Source organism: Artemia franciscana, chromosome 8, assembly GCF_032884065.1.
Source record: "Artemia franciscana chromosome 8, ASM3288406v1, whole genome shotgun sequence".
Taxonomy (NCBI): domain Eukaryota; kingdom Metazoa; phylum Arthropoda; class Branchiopoda; order Anostraca; family Artemiidae; genus Artemia; species Artemia franciscana.
The window spans coordinates 22735575-22756460 of NC_088870.1; the positions used below are offsets into that span (position 1 = coordinate 22735575).

At 35.3% G+C, this 20886-nt stretch overlaps 1 protein-coding gene and 1 long non-coding RNA gene across 7 annotated transcripts in view; one reads left to right on the forward strand and one right to left on the reverse strand.

Annotated features, from left to right (window-relative positions):
• Positions 1 to 6074, forward strand: part of LOC136030145 (uncharacterized) — a 39443-nt gene extending 33369 nt beyond the window's left edge. For both annotated transcript variants that reach the window (XM_065708846.1, XM_065708847.1), the window contains exon 3: positions 5787 to 6074. In XM_065708846.1, coding sequence (XP_065564918.1) covers positions 5787 to 5864 — 78 coding nt within the window. In that variant the 3' untranslated portion in view covers positions 5865 to 6074. The remainder of the gene's footprint in view (positions 1 to 5786) is intronic.
• The window catches only part of LOC136030146 (uncharacterized), a 102437-nt gene that overhangs the window by 33496 nt on the left and 48055 nt on the right, over positions 1 to 20886 (reverse strand). For 4 of the 5 annotated variants that reach the window (XR_010618198.1, XR_010618196.1, XR_010618195.1 and 1 more), the window contains one exon: positions 20426 to 20539. This is a non-coding gene — a long non-coding RNA (uncharacterized LOC136030146). Of the gene's footprint in view, positions 1 to 20425; positions 20543 to 20886 lie in introns of all 5 variants that reach the window. The other variant, XR_010618197.1, reaches the window with a different exon arrangement.

Consider the following 20886-nt stretch of genomic DNA (forward strand, 5'->3'; position numbering starts at 1 on the left):
GCTCTTTACGCTAAAGTTTTTACTGTTTTAAAAAGTAGAGTTGAGAGAAAGAGTCAAACTTTAGTGCAAAGAGCAAGGCGTTGAAGAAGGAGCAGCCCCTTTAATATACGGGGTAATTTCTGTTCGTTTTAAGTTTTAATGTCGCTCCTTACTTTCAGTTAAAAAAAAAACTTTTTTTTTATTTAATTCAAAAATAAAGATTCAGCATTTCGAATAAAATTTTTGTATCATTATTCATTCCTTAAAGGAAGCATTGAATTTGTAAAAAAAAAATAATTCCGATGCTAATATTTATGATTATATAGCTAGTGCTTCGTTTTGTTTCAAACAGTTTGTGGTAACGAGCTGTAATTAAGGAGCAATACCGCTCAAAAAAACTGAAACTCTAAGAAGAAGAGTCTCAATAAACCTAGATACATCAAAAGAATTGAATTTTGATGTTTATTCAAAATATGTAGAATTCATCAAATTTGATGTCACCCATCAAAAGTTCCGAGCCTGTGAAAATTTTCCCAATTTTTGAAAGGGTGGGGTACCCAAAACATAGAATGATCTGAATGAAAATGACACGATCAGATTCAAAATACAAGAGAACCCTACCGTAGAAATTTCAAGCTCCCATAACATTTTGCTTCTTTTCTTGCCGGAAGAAAGATTACGGATGCGTGTTTATATCTTTTTTTCTACGGATGAGTGTATCAAACCTGTGATTGTAGAATATCAGTGATGGAGGGCTCTTTTGATCGCAAAATCAAAAGTTACAGTGCCCTTTTTAAGTGACTAAAAATATTGGTTACTTATTTCTTGCTCAAAGTCACCCGAAAAGTATTTTTAAATATAAATTTTTTTCAGCATAGTAAAAAAAAAATAATAACTATATCTTTGATGATGACTTGAATCTCCACAGGCCCCAGAGCAAGGGCTGCAAGCTGTGAGCTTTGCCCATTGTTTACATGTAGTATTGGTTATTGGGAAGTATACAGACGTTTTTCAGCTGGGATTTTTCTGGTGGAGGTGGAGGGGATATGTAGGTTAATCTTTCCATGGAAGAATTTCTCGTGGGGAAAGGGAATTTTTCACAAATTTATATTTAAAAATACTTTTCGGGTGACTTTAAGCAAGAAATAAGTAACCAATATTTTTAGTCACTTTTCATTGAGAGGGAGCCGGATTCCCCAGCATTATTTAAAAAAGATCAGAAATTAAACAAACAAGAGCTAAGAGCTCATATGGCTCTTGTGACGAGGTCGGAAGAGCCAAGAGCCAAGAGCTCATTCTGACCTCTAGCAAAATTCTAAGAATCAATAGATTGCTTTAAAAGCAAAATCAGAGGCTTAATGCCGGTCGGGATTTAAAATAAGAGCTCTGAGTCAGGAGGTCCTTCTAAATATCAAAATTCATTAATATCCGATCACCCACTCGCAAGTTAAAAATACCTCAAATTTTCTAATTTTTCCTCTCCCTTCAGCCCCCCAGATGTTTGAATCGGGGAAAACGCTTTATCAAGTCAATTTGTACAGCTCCCTGGCACACCTACCCATTTTCATCGTCCTAACTCGTCCAGAAGCACCAAACTCGCCAAAGCACTCAACCCCACCACCTAACTCCCCCAGAGAGAGCGGATCCAGTCCGGTTACGTCAGTCACGTATCTACGACATTTATAAGCATTTTCCAAGATGTATGGTTTCCCCCACCAGCTCCCCCCAATGTCAACAGATCTGGTCGTGATTTGAAATAAGAGGTCTAAGACATGAGTTCCTTTTAAATATCAAATTTCATTAAGAGCCGGTCACCCGTTCTTAAGTAAAAATACCTCAATTTTTCTATTTTTTTTCAAATTAATAACCCCCAGCTCCCCCAAAGAGAACGGATCCGTACCAATTATGTCAAACTCGTATCTGTAACCTGCGATTATTCTTCCTATCAAGTTTCATCCCGATATCTCCACTCTAAGCGTTTTCCAAGATCTCTGCTCACCCCCCCAATCCTCTATGTCCCCGGATCTGATTCGAATTGAAAATGGAGCATCTGAGACATAAGATTCTTCTATATATCAAGTTTCATTGAATTCCGATCACCCATTCGTAAGATACCTCGTTTTCACGTTTTCCAAAAATTCCGGCTTCCCCCTCCAACTCTCTTCAATGTTACCGGATCTGGTCGGTATTTAAAATGAGAGCTTTAAAGCACAAGATCCTTCTAGATATCAAATTTCATTCGGATCTGATCACTTGTTCATAAGTTAAAAATACCTCATTTTTCTAATTTTTCCGAATTACTCCCCCCCCCCCCAAACTCTAACAAAGAGAGTGGATCCGGTCTGGTTATGTCAGTCACCTATCTTGAACTTGTGCTTATTCTGTCCACCAAGTTTCATCCTGATCTCTCCTCTTTAAGCGTTTTCAAAGATTTCTCCCCCTCCCCCTAATGACAATGGACCCGGTCGGGATAAAAAATAAAAGATTTGAGCTTCGAGGTCCTTCTAAATATGAAATTTCATTAAGATACGATCACTCTTTCGCAAGTTAAAAATACCTTATTTTTTCTAATTTTAGAATTTACCTCCTCCCCCCCCAACTCCCCTAAAGAGAGCAGATCCGTTCCGGTTATGTCAGTCCCATATCTAGGACTTGTGCCTATTTTCCCACCACGTTTCATCCCGATCCCTCCATTCTAAGCATTTTCCAAAATTTTAGGTTCCCCCAAAACTTCCCCTTGATCGGATAAGGTCGAGATTTAATATAAGAGCTCTGAGACATGATGTCCTTCCATACATCAAATTTCATTAAGATTCGATCACTCCTTCGTAAGTTAAAAATACCTCATTTTTCTAATTATCTAGAATTAACCCTCCCCCCACTCCCCCAAAGAGAGCAGATCCGTCCCGGTTATGTCAATCACGTATCTAGGACTTGTGCATATTTTTCCCACCAAGTTTCATCCCGATCCCTCCACTCTAAGCGTTTTCCAAGATTTTAGGCTCCCCCCTTAAATCCTTCCCTCCCATGTCGCCAAATCCAGTCGGGATTTAAAATAAGAGCTCTGAGACACGATAGCCTTCTAAACTTCAAATTCCAATCACTTCTTCGTAAGTTAAAAATACCTCATTTTTTGAATTTTTCAGAATTACCAGCCCCCCCCCCAACTCCCCAAAAAGAGCAGATCCCTTCCGGTTATGTCAATAACGTATCTAGGACTTCTGCTTATTTTTCCCACCAAGTTTCATCCCGATCCCTCCACTATAATCGTTTTTGTTCCCCCTCCAACTCCCCCCAATGTCACCCGATGTGGTCGGGAATTTCAAATAACAGCTCTGAGACAAGATATCATTCCAAACATCAAATTTCATTAAGATCCCATCACCCGTTCGAAAGTTAAAAATACTTCATTTTTTTTATTTTTCCAAATTAACCATCCCCCACTCCCCTCCCCCAGATGGTCAAATCGGGAAAATGACTATTTCTAATTTAATCTGGTCTGGTCCCTGATATATCTGCCAAGTTTCATCGTCCTAGCTTGCCTGGACGTGCCTGAAGTAGCAAAACCGGGACAGACAGACAGACCAACCGACAGAATTTATGATCGCTATATGTCACTTGGTTAATATAAAGTGCTATAAAAAATAAAATTTTTCGACTGAAAGTAAGGAGCAGCATTAAGACTTCAAATGAACAGAAATTATTGCGTCTTTGAGACAGTTCGCCTTCTCCATAGTACCTTGCTCTTTAAGCTAAGTTTGATTTTTGTTCCAATTATTTAAGAAAGACTCCTGAATCCCAAATCCAGCCTGTTTAATTAGAATAATAAGCTATTTTAAAAATTCTAAGAAAACTTTAGCGTATAGATGGAAATATTGAGGAGAGGTCGACCCCCTTATATACGTAATATTTTTTGTCCGTTTTAAGTTTTAACGGTGCTTCTTACTTTCAGTTGAAAAACTTATTTTATATTTAAATAGCTGTTTGTGTGGCGCTTTGCGCCACACAAACACCTAGTTAGTATGGGGCGCTTCGAGCCCCTACGCTTCCGCGCTTCGTCATTTGTGTCCCGGTGTCTCGGTCTATAATTTCTCTTTGAGTGTCCCGGTCGTCATTTATATTCCTTGTGTCCCGGTGTCCCGGTCTGTAACATATGACAATAGATCAATTGTGTTGTAACTTTTTTAACGATCCCATTTTACACATATAGAAATAGAAGCAGTACGATTAGGTGAAGGCATTCCCAAATGCTTGAGAGGTTTGTTTGCAATAGATAAGCATAAATCTTCAATCATAACTAAAGTGCAGTTATAAATTTCTGTTGTAAAGTCCAAGGTCATATACGGCCTTTCTAGCCGTATTCGGTGGAGTATATTCTCGGCCATTTGCGATTTGTATTTCTCCCATAATTCTGTAGGCGATGAAGGAGACCAACTTTTGCCGGAAGACACGGGCCGTAATGTCACGTCTATGAACCGGCAATTGTCCAGGATGTAAAAGCTGTTGTATCTAATCCCAAGATGGATTATATATAAATGTAATAAATGACGAATCATTAATCTATAAGCATAATATTTCATTGCGCTGCATTTCTTATCCATTTCTTTATTAGTGGCTGGATTTATCAATTTAATATTAAAGTGATAGCCGTCGGCTCCATCCCAAAAAATGATAGGATATTGTGGGGCATCGTAGCATCGATGAGTTTAATAAAAATATCTCTTTTAAACGCCTTCTTATATACTTATGATGACGTCATATACAAAGCCCTTGACGTCATATACAAATCACCGACCATTACAATTGCCACTTCGTTGATAGTTGCGTATCAGTAGGCATCAATTTGATTGCTGTTTTGAACAGAAGCACTAAATTATTACTTATGTGGAAAAGATGTTGCAACTGGGAAACGATAGTCCTTTCAACGTCGTTTATTTTTTATCATCGGTATCACTTTCAAGTTGTTTGGTTTGTTTTACCTTGACTTGTCTTTCGTCACTATGATATACATATCGCCCAACCTTTGTTTTTTTAAACTAAAATCTGGTAGGCATTGATGACCTTATCCAAGTAAAAATCCCAAACCCATTCATCATCGCTATCATTTTCAGTTTTGATACGTTTTGACTCTCGCTTTCCAAGTTGGTTCAGGTAGCTCTTGTGTATCCTTGGCACGCTTTCTTTTGGTGATTTCTCTTTGAGACGCAAGCCTGTTTTCACGCTGTTGTTGTGATTCCTCGGCACACTTTCTTTTCTTACTTTCTCTATTAGCCGCAAGCCATTTGGCATTAGCTCTTTGAGCAGCTTCCTCGGGTGTTTCTTCTTAATGACGTCATATACAGTCTACAAACATGACGTCAGTCGACAAACATGACGTCAGTACAAACACAACTTATTTTTATATGTATAGATTACACAATAACATATACTATGTAAATACATATTTGATATAAGTTTTTCTTCACCTTCTATTAACCTAACCCACTACCATTTAACTAGGCTTAGGCGATAGTAAAGTTCTTTTTAAATAAATAGTATTATGCATCTTTTGAAAGTAGCGGAAACAAACTGTGAGTTGATAAAACCAGTAATTTTAATAAATAACATCTATAAAACAAATAAACGCCATTATTTTTCCCTGGGAAATATGTTCAACTTTCACTCTAAATGAAAATTGTAATGTCGACACCATTGACTGTGTGGCAGGAGGGAACAAAATGCAAATTCTCCCCTCCCCCTTCCTTGAGGGGAAATCTAGATTTTGGCTCAGTTTTAATCTGGGTGTTTGATATGCTCCTTTTTTTCAGGCTAAATTTGACGATTTCCTTCACGAGTTGGACAAATTTTTCAGCACCTCGAAACTGCTAAACCTGTTGGCTGTGTGACCGTTGGACAAATGTATGGGGCATATTTTGACGAAATATGGAAAAGAGTGCTGGTGTGTTCTTCTGTTTTAATCAAATATCAAAATCAAAGGAAAATCTTAATCGATTTAATCAGTTAAAAATCGATCAATTACAAGTTTAATCAAATATAACTTTATCAATTATCATTGAGCAAATATGAAATTTCTTCAAGTAAATAATTTCGGTTAAACTCCCTACATCAGATGAATCTGGTAGTTTTTAAAATTCAAGTTTTAAAAATATAATTAGTTGTTAATTATATTTTGATAATTGACGGTGATGATTGATAATTGACCATATTAATTTACATTAATAAATAACCAAATTAATTAATTGTATATTAATAGTGCAATAGTAATAGTTAATATAAATTATTGATATATATCTTAGCACAATTCTTTTCTTATATATGTATATATATATATATATATATATATATATATATATATATATATATATATATATATATATATATATATATACATATATAAATTTATGTATGTTAATTGGTTCCGGTTTATTTTATACTCCGTTTGAATTTTTATGTGCTATTTTATTGTGTCCCTACGGTATCAATGTCTGATTATTTTTAATGGCATTTTGTTGACTCACTATGAAAGATGACTCCCCAATCAGGGTTGCTTCCCCAATCAGAATCATAAAGAGCGCCTGTTCCTTACACATTCTTTTAGATTTAGGAAATTTATTGAGTAAACTGTCCCTTCGTTCCAAATTGCTATAAAGAACATAGCTAATACTGGGAAATTCTAGCCTCAAAACGCCCTTTATAAGCTTTATCCCTCCCCCCACCTACTAAAACAAATCTGCTGTTTGACTTTTGTGCTGCAATGCTTCGTGAATCAGGGCACTTCTTAGGTGCGTTTGTCCTAAGGAACACAATAGAAATATGATTTTTCTGTTTTCATAGGATCAATTTCTGTCTCGAATTATTGTTAAAGGGTTTTGGGAGAGCCTGGTGTAAAATAACTACTTAAGCTCCCTTCGGCCTAAGTTATACAGGTAGTTTAATTCATGTAGGTAAAATATTGGCGAATTGAACGAACTTCGTGAAGGTTTTGAGATTATGTGGTAAGAAGAGCTGATGTTAGTTGTGGAAGTTGGGCAGATTAATCATCCAGGATATTATCTGTGAGGTAGGTAAATCCAATGAAGGCATCCAAATCAAGAATAGGCAAACAACAACAAGTAAAACAATGAGGAATTAATCTAAGAAAGTGAAATTTGTTTAAATCTTAAATGAATATTTTGGTTCTGTATCCTAGAGCCATCCTCAGCAAAGTATATTTAAAAATATAAAATAAGACATATAAAACATATAAAAATCAACATATAATAATAAATAAAAGTACATAAACATATAATAACAAATAACAAAACAAATACGTAAACATATAATAACAAATAATAATACATAAACATAACCATATAGTAACCATATAATATAATAAACATAACCATATAATATGGCTAGAATCCAAAAAGACTCCTAGTTCCAACTAGATCAAGGTTGATGACGCGAGCTGCGACCCGTTTACCCTAGTTTCCCCCTCGGCCAATACTGATTTTGATTCTGACGCATGATCATTAGCGAGTGCTCGCTTCCACTCTATATATTATATATAAAAAAAATGTGCTGTTCTTTATTGTTGTTTGTCTTATTGTATTTTTCCCTTTTATTTTTCTTTCTTTTCCCTCAGTGTTTACACTTTCCTGTGCTATTTTACTTGTCAGTTTCTTTTGTTTCAGATCAAAATAATCAAGTTCGTGTCTTAGCCTTTTTACTTGGGAATGTTAAGCAGTTGACGTCACTGGTGTTCACGCTTTTTACTACGTAAATTACTACGCATATGCTTTTTACTACGTAAAACTTGCGAATATAGAACATTCTTCGCTGTTCCATTGTCTGTTTATATAAATAGATTGTCAGGTTTACCGACTCTTGAACCTGCAACATATAGTGGTCCATGGGAAAATAATCCGTATTCAGATCTATACCTCATGATTCTAATGATTGCCCTTGGGCTTTGTTGATGGTGATTACTAATCGACCATTCCCTGTGTCACCGTCGTCATTTATATATCCCCCTGTGCCCCCAGGCGTCCCCGTTGTAGTTGTTTCCCTGTGTCCCTGTCGTCATTTATATTTTCTGTGTCCCGGTCGTCATTTGTGTCCCGCTGTCCCAGTCTGTGATTTCTCCTTGAGTCTCCTGTGCGTCATTTATATTCCTTGTGTCCCAGTGTCTCGGTCGTCATTTGTATCCCGGTGACCTGGTCTGTATATACATTCGTTTTTGAATTAGTCTTTTTTTAGTTTTTAGTTTTTTACCTTTTTTTAGTGTTTTTAGTTATACCACATGATTCTAATGATTACCCTTGATCTTTGTTGATGATGATTGCTAATCGAACATTCCCTGTGTCCCCGTCGTCATTTATATATCCCCCTGTGCCCCCCGGCGTCCCCGTTGTAGTTGTGTCCCTGTGCCCCGGTCGTCATTTATATTCCGTGTATCCCGGTCATCGTTTGTATCCCGGTGTCCCGGTCTGTATATACATTTGTTTTTGAAATGGTATATGATGAAATAAATTTTTGTATCATTCCCCTTTTTCTTTTTATTTTTTTTTTTATTTTTTTACCAAAAAACACTAAACAGCGATGATGCGGTGTTACAGCGATGATGTCTTCATATATATATATATATATATATATATATATATATATATATATATATATATATATATATATATATATATATATATATATATATATATATATATATATGTATATATATATATATATATATATACTAGCTGTTGGGGTGGCGCGATGATATCCCCCTGTGCCCCCCGGCGTCCCCGTTGTAGTTGTGTCCCTGTGCCCCGGTCGTCATTTATATTCCGTGTATCCCGGTCATCATTTGTATCCCGGTGTCCCGGTCTGTATATACATTTGTTTTTGAAATGGTATATGATGAAATAAATTTTTGTATCTTTCCCCTTTTTTTAGTTTTTTTTTATTTTTTTACCAAAAAAAACTAAACAGCGATGATGCGGTGTTACAGCGATGATGTCTTCATATATATATATATATATATATATATATATATATATATATATATATATATATATATATATATATATATATATATATATATATATATATATATATATATGTATATATATATATATATATACATACTAGCTGTTGGGGTGGCGCTTCGCGCCACCCCAACACCTAGTTGGTGGGGGCAAGTTTTTTATTGGTTTTTACCTTTATTTTAGCTTATTTTTCAGTTTTTTCCTTTTTTTTAGTTTTTTTTTATTTTTTATTTTTTTTAGTTTTTTACCTTTTTTTAGTTTTTTTAGTTTTTTAGTTTTTTAGCTTTTTTACTTTTTTTATTAGTTTTTAGTTTTTTTTGTAGTTTTTGCCTTTTTTTTAGTTTTTTCAGTTTTTTTTTAGTTTTTTATTGGTTTTTACCTTTATTTTAGCTTAGTTTTCAGTTTTTTCCTTTTTTTTAGTTTTTTTTAGTTTTTAGTTTTTTTAGTTTTTTACCTTTTTTTAGTTTTTTTAGTTTTTTTAGTTTTTTAGCTTTTTTATTTTTTTATTAGTTTTTAGTTTTTTTTGTAGTTTTTGCCCTTTTTTAGTTTTTTTTAGTTTTTTAGCTTTTTTATTAGTTTTTAGTTTTTTTTGTAGTTTTTGCCTTTTTTTAGTTTTTTTAGTTTTTTAGCTTTTTTATTTTTTTTTATTAGTTTTTAGTTTTTTTTGTAGTTTTTGCCTTTTTTTAGTTTTTTCAGTTTTCAGTTTTGTCAGCTGATCCAGTTTTTTCAGGTGACGTCACCTGATCCATCCACAGATCCACACACAGACAACTTATTTATATATATATATATATATATATATATATATATATATATATATATATATATATATATATAATATATATCTATCTATATATATAAAAATAAGTTGTCTGTCTGTCTGTCTGTGGATCAGGTGACGTCATGTTTCTGTGTCGGCTGACGTCATGAAATTAGTTGTCAGGTGACGTCATGTTTTGGATGCGCCAAGAGGTACTGGTAAAACGTTTGTGATAAAACTGATTCTGGCATCAATTCGATCAAAAAATGATATAGTGTTGGCAATTGCGTCGTCCGGAATAGCCGCAACATTGCTGCCTGGTGGAAGAACTGCTCATTCCGCTTTGAAATTGCCTCTGAACTTGCATTCTACAGAAACTCCCACGTGCAATATTTCCAAATCATCTGGGATGGGTAAAGTATTGCAGCAATGCAAACTTATTATTTGGGATGAGTGCACAATGGCACACAAAAAATCGCTCGAGGCTCTGGATCAATGCTTGAAAGATTTGCGAGGGAAGTCGAAACCCTTTGGCAGCATCTTAATATTGCTTGCGGGAGATTTCAGGCAAACATTACCTATAATACCTAGATCAACTCCTGCAGACGAAATGAATGCTTGCCTGAAAAATTCTAATTTATGGGCACACGTAAAAACATTAAAATTAACTACAAATATGCGTGTCCGATTGCAAAACGATGACTCTGGTCAAACATTTTCAGATCAATTGCTGGCAATGGGAAACGGAAAGCTCCCAGTAGACTCAATTTCAGGACGTATACAACTACCTGCTGATTTCTGTAATTTAGTGACGTCCAAAAATGAATTGATTGAAAAAGTATTTCCGAATATTCTAAAAAATTATAAAAATGATAAATGGCTAAGTGAAAGAGCGATTCTCGCACCCAAAAATATAGACGTCCACGAAATCAACAATATTGTTTTGACCAAGATTCGAGACCAGGCAGTCCTTTACAAATCAGTCGACACAGTTTTGGAACCAAATGAAGCGGTTAATTATCCATCTGAATTTTTAAATTCCATAGATCTTTCAGGGTTTCCACCACACGTGCTACAACTAAAAATAGGCGTACCAATAATACTTTTAAGAAATATAAACCCACCAAAGCTTTGCAATGGCACTCGACTTGCCGTAAAAAAACAATGGAAAACCTAATAGAGGCCACAATCTTGACAGGGCCTTTTGAGGGTGAGGCTGTTCTTATTCCTCGCATTCCCATGATTCCAACGGATCTGCCTTTTCAATTTAAAAGATTGCAATTCCCAATTCGATTAGCATTTGCAATCACCATTAACAAAGCTCAAGGTCAATCATTAGAAAAATGTGGTATAGATCTTAATACTGATTGTTTTTCCCATGGACAATTGTACGTTGCATGTTCGAGGGTCGGTAAACCTGACAATCTATTTATATGCAGCGACAATCGGACAGCAAAGAATGTTGTATATTCGCAAGTTTTACGCAGTTAATTTGTATTTTGGAACCAAATGAAGCGGTTAATTATCCATCTGAATTTTTAAATTCCATAGATCCTTCAGGGTTTCCACCACACGTGCTACAACTAAAAATAGGCGTACCAATAATACTTTTAAGAAATATCAACCCACCAAAGCTTTGCAATGGCACGCGACTTGCCGTAAAAAAAACAATGGAAAACCTAATAGAGGCCACAATCTTGACAGGGCCTTATGAGGGTGAGGCTGTTCTTATTCCTCGCATTCCCATGATTCCAACGGATCTGCTTTTCCAATTTAAAAGATTGCAATTCCCAATTCGATTAGCATTTGCAACCACCATCAACAAAGCTCAAGGGCAATCACTAGAAAAATGCGGTATAGATCTTAATACAGATTGCTTTACCAATGTACAATTGTATGTTGCATCTTTGAGGGTCGGTAAACCTGACAATCTATTTATACGCACAGACAATGGGACAGCGAAGACTGTTGTATATTCACAAGTTTTACGTAGTTAATTTGTATTGTATCTATCTATCTATCTATCTATATAAAAACGAGTTGTGTGTATGCATGTTTGTTTGTTTGTAAAAAGAGCGTTTGCATATGACGTCATTATTAGTACATACGGCTTTGTATATGGACAGACAATGGGAAAGCCAAGAATGTTGTATATTCGCAATTTTTACGTAGTTTGAAACACATATATAAATCTATCTATATTCACAGGTGGGACACAGGGACACAACTACAATGGCGCGTAACTAATATGGCGCGTAACGACTTACGCGCGAAGGGGGACTTACGCGCGCGTGGGGGGGCGCGAAGCGCCCCACCAACTAGGTGTTGGGGTGGCGCGAAGCGCCACCCCAACAGCTAGTATATAATATATATATATATTCATATATATATATATATATATATATATATATATATATATATATATATATATATATATATATTCACAGGTGGGACATAGGGATACAACTACAATGGCTCATAACTAATATGGCACGTAACGACACGCGCGCGGAGGGGCTTGGGGGGCGCAAAGCGCCCCAACCAACTAGGTGTTGGGTTGGCGCGAAGCGCCACCCCAACAGCTAGTATATTTTTGCAATTACCACTCTTTCGCTCTTTACGCAATTTAGAATATTATCATACTGAAGTCTGTCCAAAAGTATTTGATTATCGAAGCAAGTACGATTTCTAAAAGTAATATGTACTGAGCTTCAAACTTTTGGTTTTGTTTTTTAATGTTTTTCAATCATCGTTTATAATAATTACAAATTTTCGTTTTTTGGTCCTTCCTACTGATATTATATATCTGGTTGTGTTCAAAAACGTTGTTATTTTTTATTTTTTCTTTAATTGCAGTAATCCCTTGTTAAAATATATACAGATATTTTTGCATTTACCGGTTTTTGCTCTATATGCTATTTAGTGTCTTTTCATATTGGAGTCTTTTCAAAAATATTTGATTATTGAAGCTTGTCTGATTTCTGACCACGATGTGTACTGGGCTTGAAAATATTAGTTTTCTTTTTTAAGGTTTTCGAATTGTTGTATCGAATCATCATCTATATATATAAAAATAAGTTGTCTGTCTTTCGGTCGAGTGACATCACTGTCCGCATATGACGTCTGAATTATTTCATCATATACCAATTCAAAAACGAATGTATTCAAGCCGAAGTAGCTCAGTTGGTAAAGCGTTATGTTCCAGGTTCTAGGTCTGAGAGGTTCCAGGTTCGAACCTTGGCCTTAGCATTAATACAAAATAAGAAAAAAAACTAAAAAAATAAAAAAAAAGGTAAAAAGAAAATAAAACTAAAAACTAATAAAAAACTACATGAGAATCTATTTAAACAGACAATGGGACAGCGAAAAATGTTGTATATTCGCAAGTTTTACGTAATTAAAACATATATGTATATATAAATATATATATATATATATATATATATATATATATATATATATATATATATATATATATATATATATATATATCGAAAATCCAGATCAATTTATGTCTACTTTCAAAGTAAAAGGGCAAATTTATCATAGAGCAGGGTCCGTTCTACCATTCTCAGGCGAGAATCATAAATTTTTACAATTGTACTTCATCAGTGATAGAAATTCTGAATTAAATGCACGTTGCGAAATTTCTCCCAATGTTGAAAGGACAATCGTTTCCCAATTGCAACATCTTTTCTACGAAAATAATAATTTAGTGCATCTGTTCAAAACAGCCATCGATTTGAGGCCTACTGATACGAATAAAATTGTTATTTCCGCTGACAAAACGCCTCCTGGCCAACATATGCGTAGATACAATGCTCCAACTATCGATGAAGTGGCAATGGTTATGGTCGGTGATCAGTTTTTACCTAGAGATATTATTCTTCATAAGCGAAACGCTCAGTTTTTAAGAATTGCTGAAACTCATCGATGCTACGATGCCCTACAATATGCTATCATTTTTTGGGATGGAGCCGACGGCTATCACTTTAATATTAAATTGATGAATCCAGCCACTAACAAAGAAATGAATAAGAAATGCAGTGCAATGCATTATTATTCCTATAGACTAATGATTCGGCAGGATGAAGAAAATTATATTTTAAAATCCCGTGAATTGTTTCACCTATTCGTCGTTGATATGTATGCTAAAATTAAATCAGAACGTTTGCTATATATCCGCCTGAATCAGACCAAGCTCCGGTCTGAACAATACATTCATTTGCGAGATGCAGTTATAAATGACGGTAATAATACAAACGTTGGAAGATTAACAATTTTACCTTCGTCATATGCTGGCAGTCCCCTCCATATGCATGAATATGCTCAACATGCTATTGCGTATGTTCGTCTCTATGGTCGTCCAGATTTATTTATTACATTTACATGTAATCAACCTTGGGACGAGATACTTCAGCTTTTACTTCAAGGACAATCAGCGGTTCATAGACATAACATTACGGTATATATCTGCAATACTTTACCCATCCCAGATGATTTGGAAATATTGCATGTGGGAGTTTCTGTAGAATGCAAGTTCAGAGGCAATTTCAAAGCGGAATGAGCAGTTCTTCCACCAGGCAGCAATGTTGCGGCTATCCCGGACGACGCAATTGCCAACGCTATATCATTTTTTGATCGAATTGATGCCAGAATCAGTTTTATCACAAACGTTTTACCAGTACCTCCTGGCGCATCCAAAAAGAAAATTTCTCCAACGTTGTTATCTCCAATAAATTCAGAGCTTGGCATGCACTACGGTAAGTGTCATGTATAGTACCATTTACAGTCCTCAAATACTCAAAGGATGTCGGACCGGATACATTCACCAAAAGCAAGCGTAGAAAGAAGCATTCATGTTGATTGGGGTGAACGGTGTAGAGTCTTCCTATCGTGGTATCTTTGAAGATGGTAGGTTGGCCGTCGACTGACTTACCCTGTTTTCGACGTTCAAATACTCTATTTTTAGTATTCCACGTGTAATACGAAGGCACTTCAGTCTTGTCTGTCTGTCTCGTCTATCTGGTCTGTCTGTCTGTTTGTCTAGTCTCTCTGCCTGTCTATCTAGTCACTCTGTCTGTCTGTCTTTCTGTCCGTCTGTCTGTCCGTCTGGTTTGTATGTCTGGTCTGTATGTCTGTCTGTGTTATCTTTTTGTCTGTCTTTTCTGTTTGTCTATCTGTTTTGGCTGACTGGTCTGTCTGTCTGTCTGTCTGTATGTCCATCTGTCTTTCTGTTTGTCCTTTATGTCTGGTCTGTCTGTTTTTCTGTCTGATCTGTCTTTCTTGTCTGTTTGTCTGTCTCTCTGTTTGTCTGTCTTTCTGGACTTTCTGGCCTGTCTGTCAATCTGTCTGTCTGTCTGGTCTGTCTGTCTGTCTGTCCGTATGTCTGTCTGTCTGTCTGATATGTTTTGTCTGTCTGGTCTGGTCTGTCTTGTCTTTCTATCTGGTCGATCTGGTCTGTCTGTATGGTCTGTCTTTCTGTCTTTCTGTATGTTTGTCTGTCTATCCTGTCCGTCTGGTCTGACTGTCAATCTGTCTGTTTGTCTGGTATGTTTTGTCTCTCTGTTCCGGTCTGTCTGTCGGACTGGTCTGTCCGTCTGTCTTTCTGGTCTGTCTGTCTGTCTGTCTGGTCAGTTTTTTCTGTTTTGTCCAGTCTGTCTGGTCTGTTTGTCTGGTCTGTCCGTCTGTCCGGTCTTCCTCTCCGGTCAGTCTGGTCCGTCTTGTCTGTCTGGTTTGGTCTCTGTGGTTTGTCTCTGTGTCGCTCTGTATGTCTGTTCGTCTGTCTGTCTGTATGTCAGAGACAGACTGTCTAGTCTGTCTGTCTTTCTGTCTGTCTGTCTGTATGTCTTCCTGTCTCGTTTGTGGTTTGTATGTCTAGTGTGTCTGTCTGTCTGTCTTTCTGTGTCATCTGTCTGCACGTCTGTCTTTCTGCCTTTCTTTCTGTCTGTTTGTTTGTCTGGTCTGTCTGTATGTCTGTCTTTCTTTCCGTCTATCTGTCTGTCTGTCTGTTTGTCTGTCTGTCTCGTATGCATGTCTGGTCTGTCTATCTTGTCTGTCTTTCATTCTTTCTGCCTGTTAGGTCGGTTTGTCTGGTCTGTCTGGTCTATCTGTCTGTCTGTTTTTCTCTCCGTCTGTCTGTCTGTCTGTCTCATCTGTCTTTCTTGTCTGTCTTTCTTGTCTGTCTGTCTGTTTTTCAGTCTATCTGTCTGGTTTGTTTTGTCTGATTGGTCCAGTCTATCTGGTCTTTTTATCTGTCCGTCTGTCTGGTCTGTCTGGTCTGTCTGTCTGTGTGTCCGTCTTTTTGTCTGTCTTGTATGTCTGGTCTCTCTGTCTTTCTGTCTGGTCTCTCTGGCCTGTTTAGTCTGTCTGTCTGTCTGTCTATCTTTCTGGTCTATCTTGTCTGTCAGTCAATCGTTCTGTCTGTCTGGTCTGTTTGGTCTGTCTGTCCGGTCTGTTTGGTCTGTCTTTCCGGTCTGTCTGTTTGGTTTGTCTGTCTGTCTGTTTAGTCTGTCTGTCTGTCTGTCTTTCTAGTCTGTCTGTCTCTCTGTTTGTCTGTCCGTCTGTCAGTCTGTCTGTCTAGTCTGTTTTGTCTGTTTGGTTCGGTCTGTCTGGTCTGTCTTTCTGTCTGTCTGTCTGTCTCTATGTCTGTCTTTCTGTCTGTCTCGTGTATCTGGTCTGTCTGTCATACTGTCTATCTGTTTGTCTAGCCTCTCTGTCTGTATGTCTGGTCTCTCTGGTCTGTTTGGTCTTTCTGTCTGTCTTTTTGTCTGTCTGTCTATCTGTCTGGCCTATCTTGTCTGTCAGTCAATCGTTCTGTCTGTCTCTCTGGTCTGTTTGGTCTGTCTGTCCGGTCTGTTTGGTCAGTCTTTCCGGTCTGTCTGTCTGGTATGTCTTTCTGGTTTGTCTGCCTCTCTGTTCGTCTGTATGTTTGTCCTAACTGTTTGGTCTGTCTGTCCGGTCTGTCTGTCTATTTTTTTTGTCTAGTCTGTCTGTGTTTCTGTCTGTCTGTTTGTCTGGTCTGTCTATCTGACTTCCTGTCTCGTTTGTATGACTGGTCTGTCTGTCTGTCTATCTGATCTGTCTTTCTTGTCTGTCTGTCTGTCTGTTTGTCTGTCTGTCTTTCAGTCTATCTGTCTGGTTTGTTTTGTATGATTGGTCTGGTCTGTCTGGTCTGTTTATCTGTCTGTCTGCCTGGTCTGTCTTTCTTTCTGTCTGTCTGTGTGTCTCTCTTTTTGTCTATCCTTTATGTCTGGTCTTTCTGTCTTTCTGTCTGTCTGTTTTTCTGGTCTCTCTGTCTGTCTGTCTAGTCTCTCTGGTCTGTTTAGTCTGTATGTCGGTTTGTCTGTCTGCCTATCTGTCTTGTCTATCTTGTCTGTCTATCAATCTCTCTGTATGTCTGTCTGTCTGGTCTGTTTGATCTTTCTGTCCGGTCTGTTTGGTCTGTCTGTCCGGTCTGTCTGTCTGGTTTGTCTTTCTGGTCTGTCTGTCTGGTCTGTCTGTCTGGTTTGTGTTTTTGGTCTATCTGTCTTTCTGTTCGTCTATCTGTTTGTCCTGAATGTTTGATCGGTCTGTCCGGTCTGTCTGTCTAGGTTGTCTGTCTAGTCTGTCTATGTTTCTGTCTGTCTGTTTGTCTGGTCTGTCTATCTGACTTCCTGTTTCGTTTGCATGTCGGGTCCGTCCGTCTGATCTGTCTTTCTGTCTTTCTTGTCTGTTGCTCTGTCTGTTTGTCCGTCTGTCTGTTTGTCTGTCTGGTCCGTCTGGTCTGTCTGGCAATCTGTCTGTCTGTCCGATATGTCTGTTCAGTCTGTCTGTCTATCTGTCTGTCGGTCTGTCCAGTCCGACTTGTCTGTCTGCTGTGGTTTCTCTGGTCTGTCTGTTTGTCTGTCTGTCTATCTCTCTGTCTCTCTGAGCAGCAAAATCAACTTTTGCAAAAATTGAAAACATTTTTGTATTTTTATAAGTAGTAATAACAAATGAAATTTCGTATTTGTACAGTATAGACTAAATCAGATAAAACTTAAAAAAAAAAAAAACTTAAAATTTTTTCAAGTAGTTTTTCTAATTTGAATTATTGTTCAGACAACAGAAATATTTATGCAGTTCGTAGAATAATTTTATTTATTACCTAAAAATAATATTTACGCATACAACTGCCTGCTGAATTTTGTAATTTAGTGACATCCGAAAATGAATTTGTTGAAAAAGTATTTCCGAATATTCTAACCAATTATAAAAATCATAAATGGTTCAGTGAACGAGCGATTTTGGTAGCCAAGAATAGGGACGTCCACGAAATCAACAATATCACTTTGACTGAAATTCAAGGTCAGGCAGTAATTTACAAGTCAATTACTGGAACCCAATGAAGCGGTTAACTATCCATCAAACGAGGGTAGGCAAGACACGATGTTCCTTTGCTGTTATCACATGTTATCACAGGTCCCAAAGTGATGAAACTGTTGAGCGTTTAATTGAACCAGACGGAGAAATGTCAGTACAGAATGACTGAAAATCATCAGACGAAGAAGAAGAGGATATATTGATTGTTGACCGTGGGTTTATCAGATTTTCTTGGCCCTCTGGAATTTTCGTTATTTTTTTCTAGATCAAGAATCATCTGTTTTATTTTTGAAATGTCTTCATCGTTTTGTTTCTCATTTTTTTTATCCAGAGACTTCCTTTGAATAACATTGTCGTCAACGTTTGACTCGCCTATATTTCCCAGTTCTTGAGCCATGCTTGTACTGAAATATTCTCGTAATTCTTTAACATGTGTTAAAGCCTTGACGAGTTGAAGATTTTTTTTTAATTTTTGTCGTTTCATACTTTTCAAACCCTTTTTTGTTATTTTAAAGGCAATAAATTTAGTTTTTTCTGAAGCCCACATAGATTTTGTTATTTGAACTATCTCTTTGATTTCTTGCACTTCACCATCCGCTAAGATGTTTCTCACAATCCAAACATAAATGAGAGTTTTTCTTTCAAAAAAACCTTATACGTTTTCTGTATTTAGTCCTTTTCATATATGGCCTAGCCTTTCCATTGACCAATTTATAAATTTTTCCAACCCACCAATATTAATATTGAATACAAGCGCCATTTTGTATGTTTAGAAGTAGTAATATTTTGCAATGTCAGTAGACTAAATAAGATAAAACTTAAAACAAACAAAAACTTTAAATTTTTCAATGAGTTTTTCTAGTTTGAATTATTGTTAAGACAACACAAATATTCATGCAGTTTGCAGAATAATCTTATATATTACTTAAAAATAATATTTTCTAATATTAGTGTTACATAATATTATTAAACATAATATCTAATAATAAATATTAAGAAAAAAAAGCTACAAAAATTAAAAAAACCTAAAAAACTAAAAACAAACTGAAAAAATTAAAACTATAACTTGTTTTTTTTTTGTATGTTTGAGGGTTTTCAAATTACGTCTGAAAAAGAAAGAAAAAAAAGAAAAAAAAGAAAAAAAAGATAAAACTAAAAAAAGAAAAACTAAAAGAAGTAAAAACTAAAAAAAAATAAAAAATACAAAAAATAAAAAAATAAAAAATAAAAACTAAAAAATAAAAAAAAATAATAAAGAAACTAAAAAAATAAAAAAATAAGTTAAAAACTAAAAAGAAAAAAAGCTAAAAAACTAAAAAAGCTACAAAAAAAACTAAAAAAAAGAAAAAACAAAAAAATTATTTAAAAAGAAAAAACTAAAAAAAAGAAAAACCTAAAAAGAAAAAAACTAAAAAAAGAAAAAAAAATAAAAAAGGTAAAAAACGAAAAGCTACAAAACTAAAAAAGGAAAAAAAATAAAGTATGTTTGTTTTTATGTATATTTGAGGGTTTGCATATGACGTATGAAAAAAAGAAGAAAATGAAAGAAAAAATGAAAAATGAAAAAAAAGAGAAAAAGTAAAAAAATAAATAAATAAATAAACAAAAAGAAAAAACAAAAAAAGAAAAAAAACAGTAAAATAAATAAAAAAAAACCTAAAAAGAAAAAAACTGAGAAAAAAAATTTAAAAGGGTAAAATACTAAAAAGGAAAACGCTACAAAACTAAAAAAAGGAAAACTAAAAAAGAAAAAAATGAAAAAACTAAAAAAGAGAAAAACTAATAAGAAGAAAACTAAAAAAGAGAAAAAACTAAAAAAGAAAAAAAACTAAAAAAGAAAAAAAATCAAAATAAGAAGAAAAACTAAAAATAAAAAGAAGAAACTAAAAAAAAACAAACTAAAACAGAAAAAAACTGAAAAGAAAAAACTAAAAAAGAAACTATCTATATATATATAAATAAGTTGTCTGTATGTTATGTCTGTTACACTATGTCTGTTACGCCAGATTATATCTTATCTATATATAAAAATAAGTTGTATGTATTTTTGTGTTGAGGGTTTGCATATGACGTCTGAAAAATAAAGAAGAAAAAGCAAACTGAAACTAAAAATGTAGAAACTGGGCATTGTATAAATATTTCAATATATTTTGACAATAGATTAAAGTAATTAGAAAACTTTAAAACAGATACTTATAATTTTGAGGTTTATTAAAAATTGTTGAGTTTTAGCATGCTTGGCAAGTAAAAAATTTTTTAACTGTCAATGTTAGAATGAACACTGACAAATTGAAAAACATTGAAAAAGATAGAATGTTACCAAAAAGCAAAACCAGGCTTGCGGTTCAAAGAGAAAGGGCCAGATTAGGAATGTGCAATTTACGTCAACGAAGGTGTGTCGGGGAACTACCAGAGCAACGCGAAACCAGACTTGCTGCTGAAAGAAAAAGTAAAAAAAGAAGGCGTGTCGAGGAATCACAAGAGCAACGTGAAAACAGGCTTGTGGCTTCAAGAGAAAATGCCAGATTAGGAATGTGGCATTAGGATAAGTTTTATCTGATTTAGTCTATACTGTACAAATACGAAATTTCATTTGTTATTACTACTTATAAAAATACAAAAATGTTTTCAATTTCTGCAAAAGTTGATTTTGCTGCTCTGGGCAAATTCATAAATTGGTCCGGTCGACAAATTAGGTTTTACGAAAAACCTCAAATCTACGTTTTGATAGTAAAAAACATCTCAGGAGATGGTGATCCCCAAGATTTACAAGATGTTGCC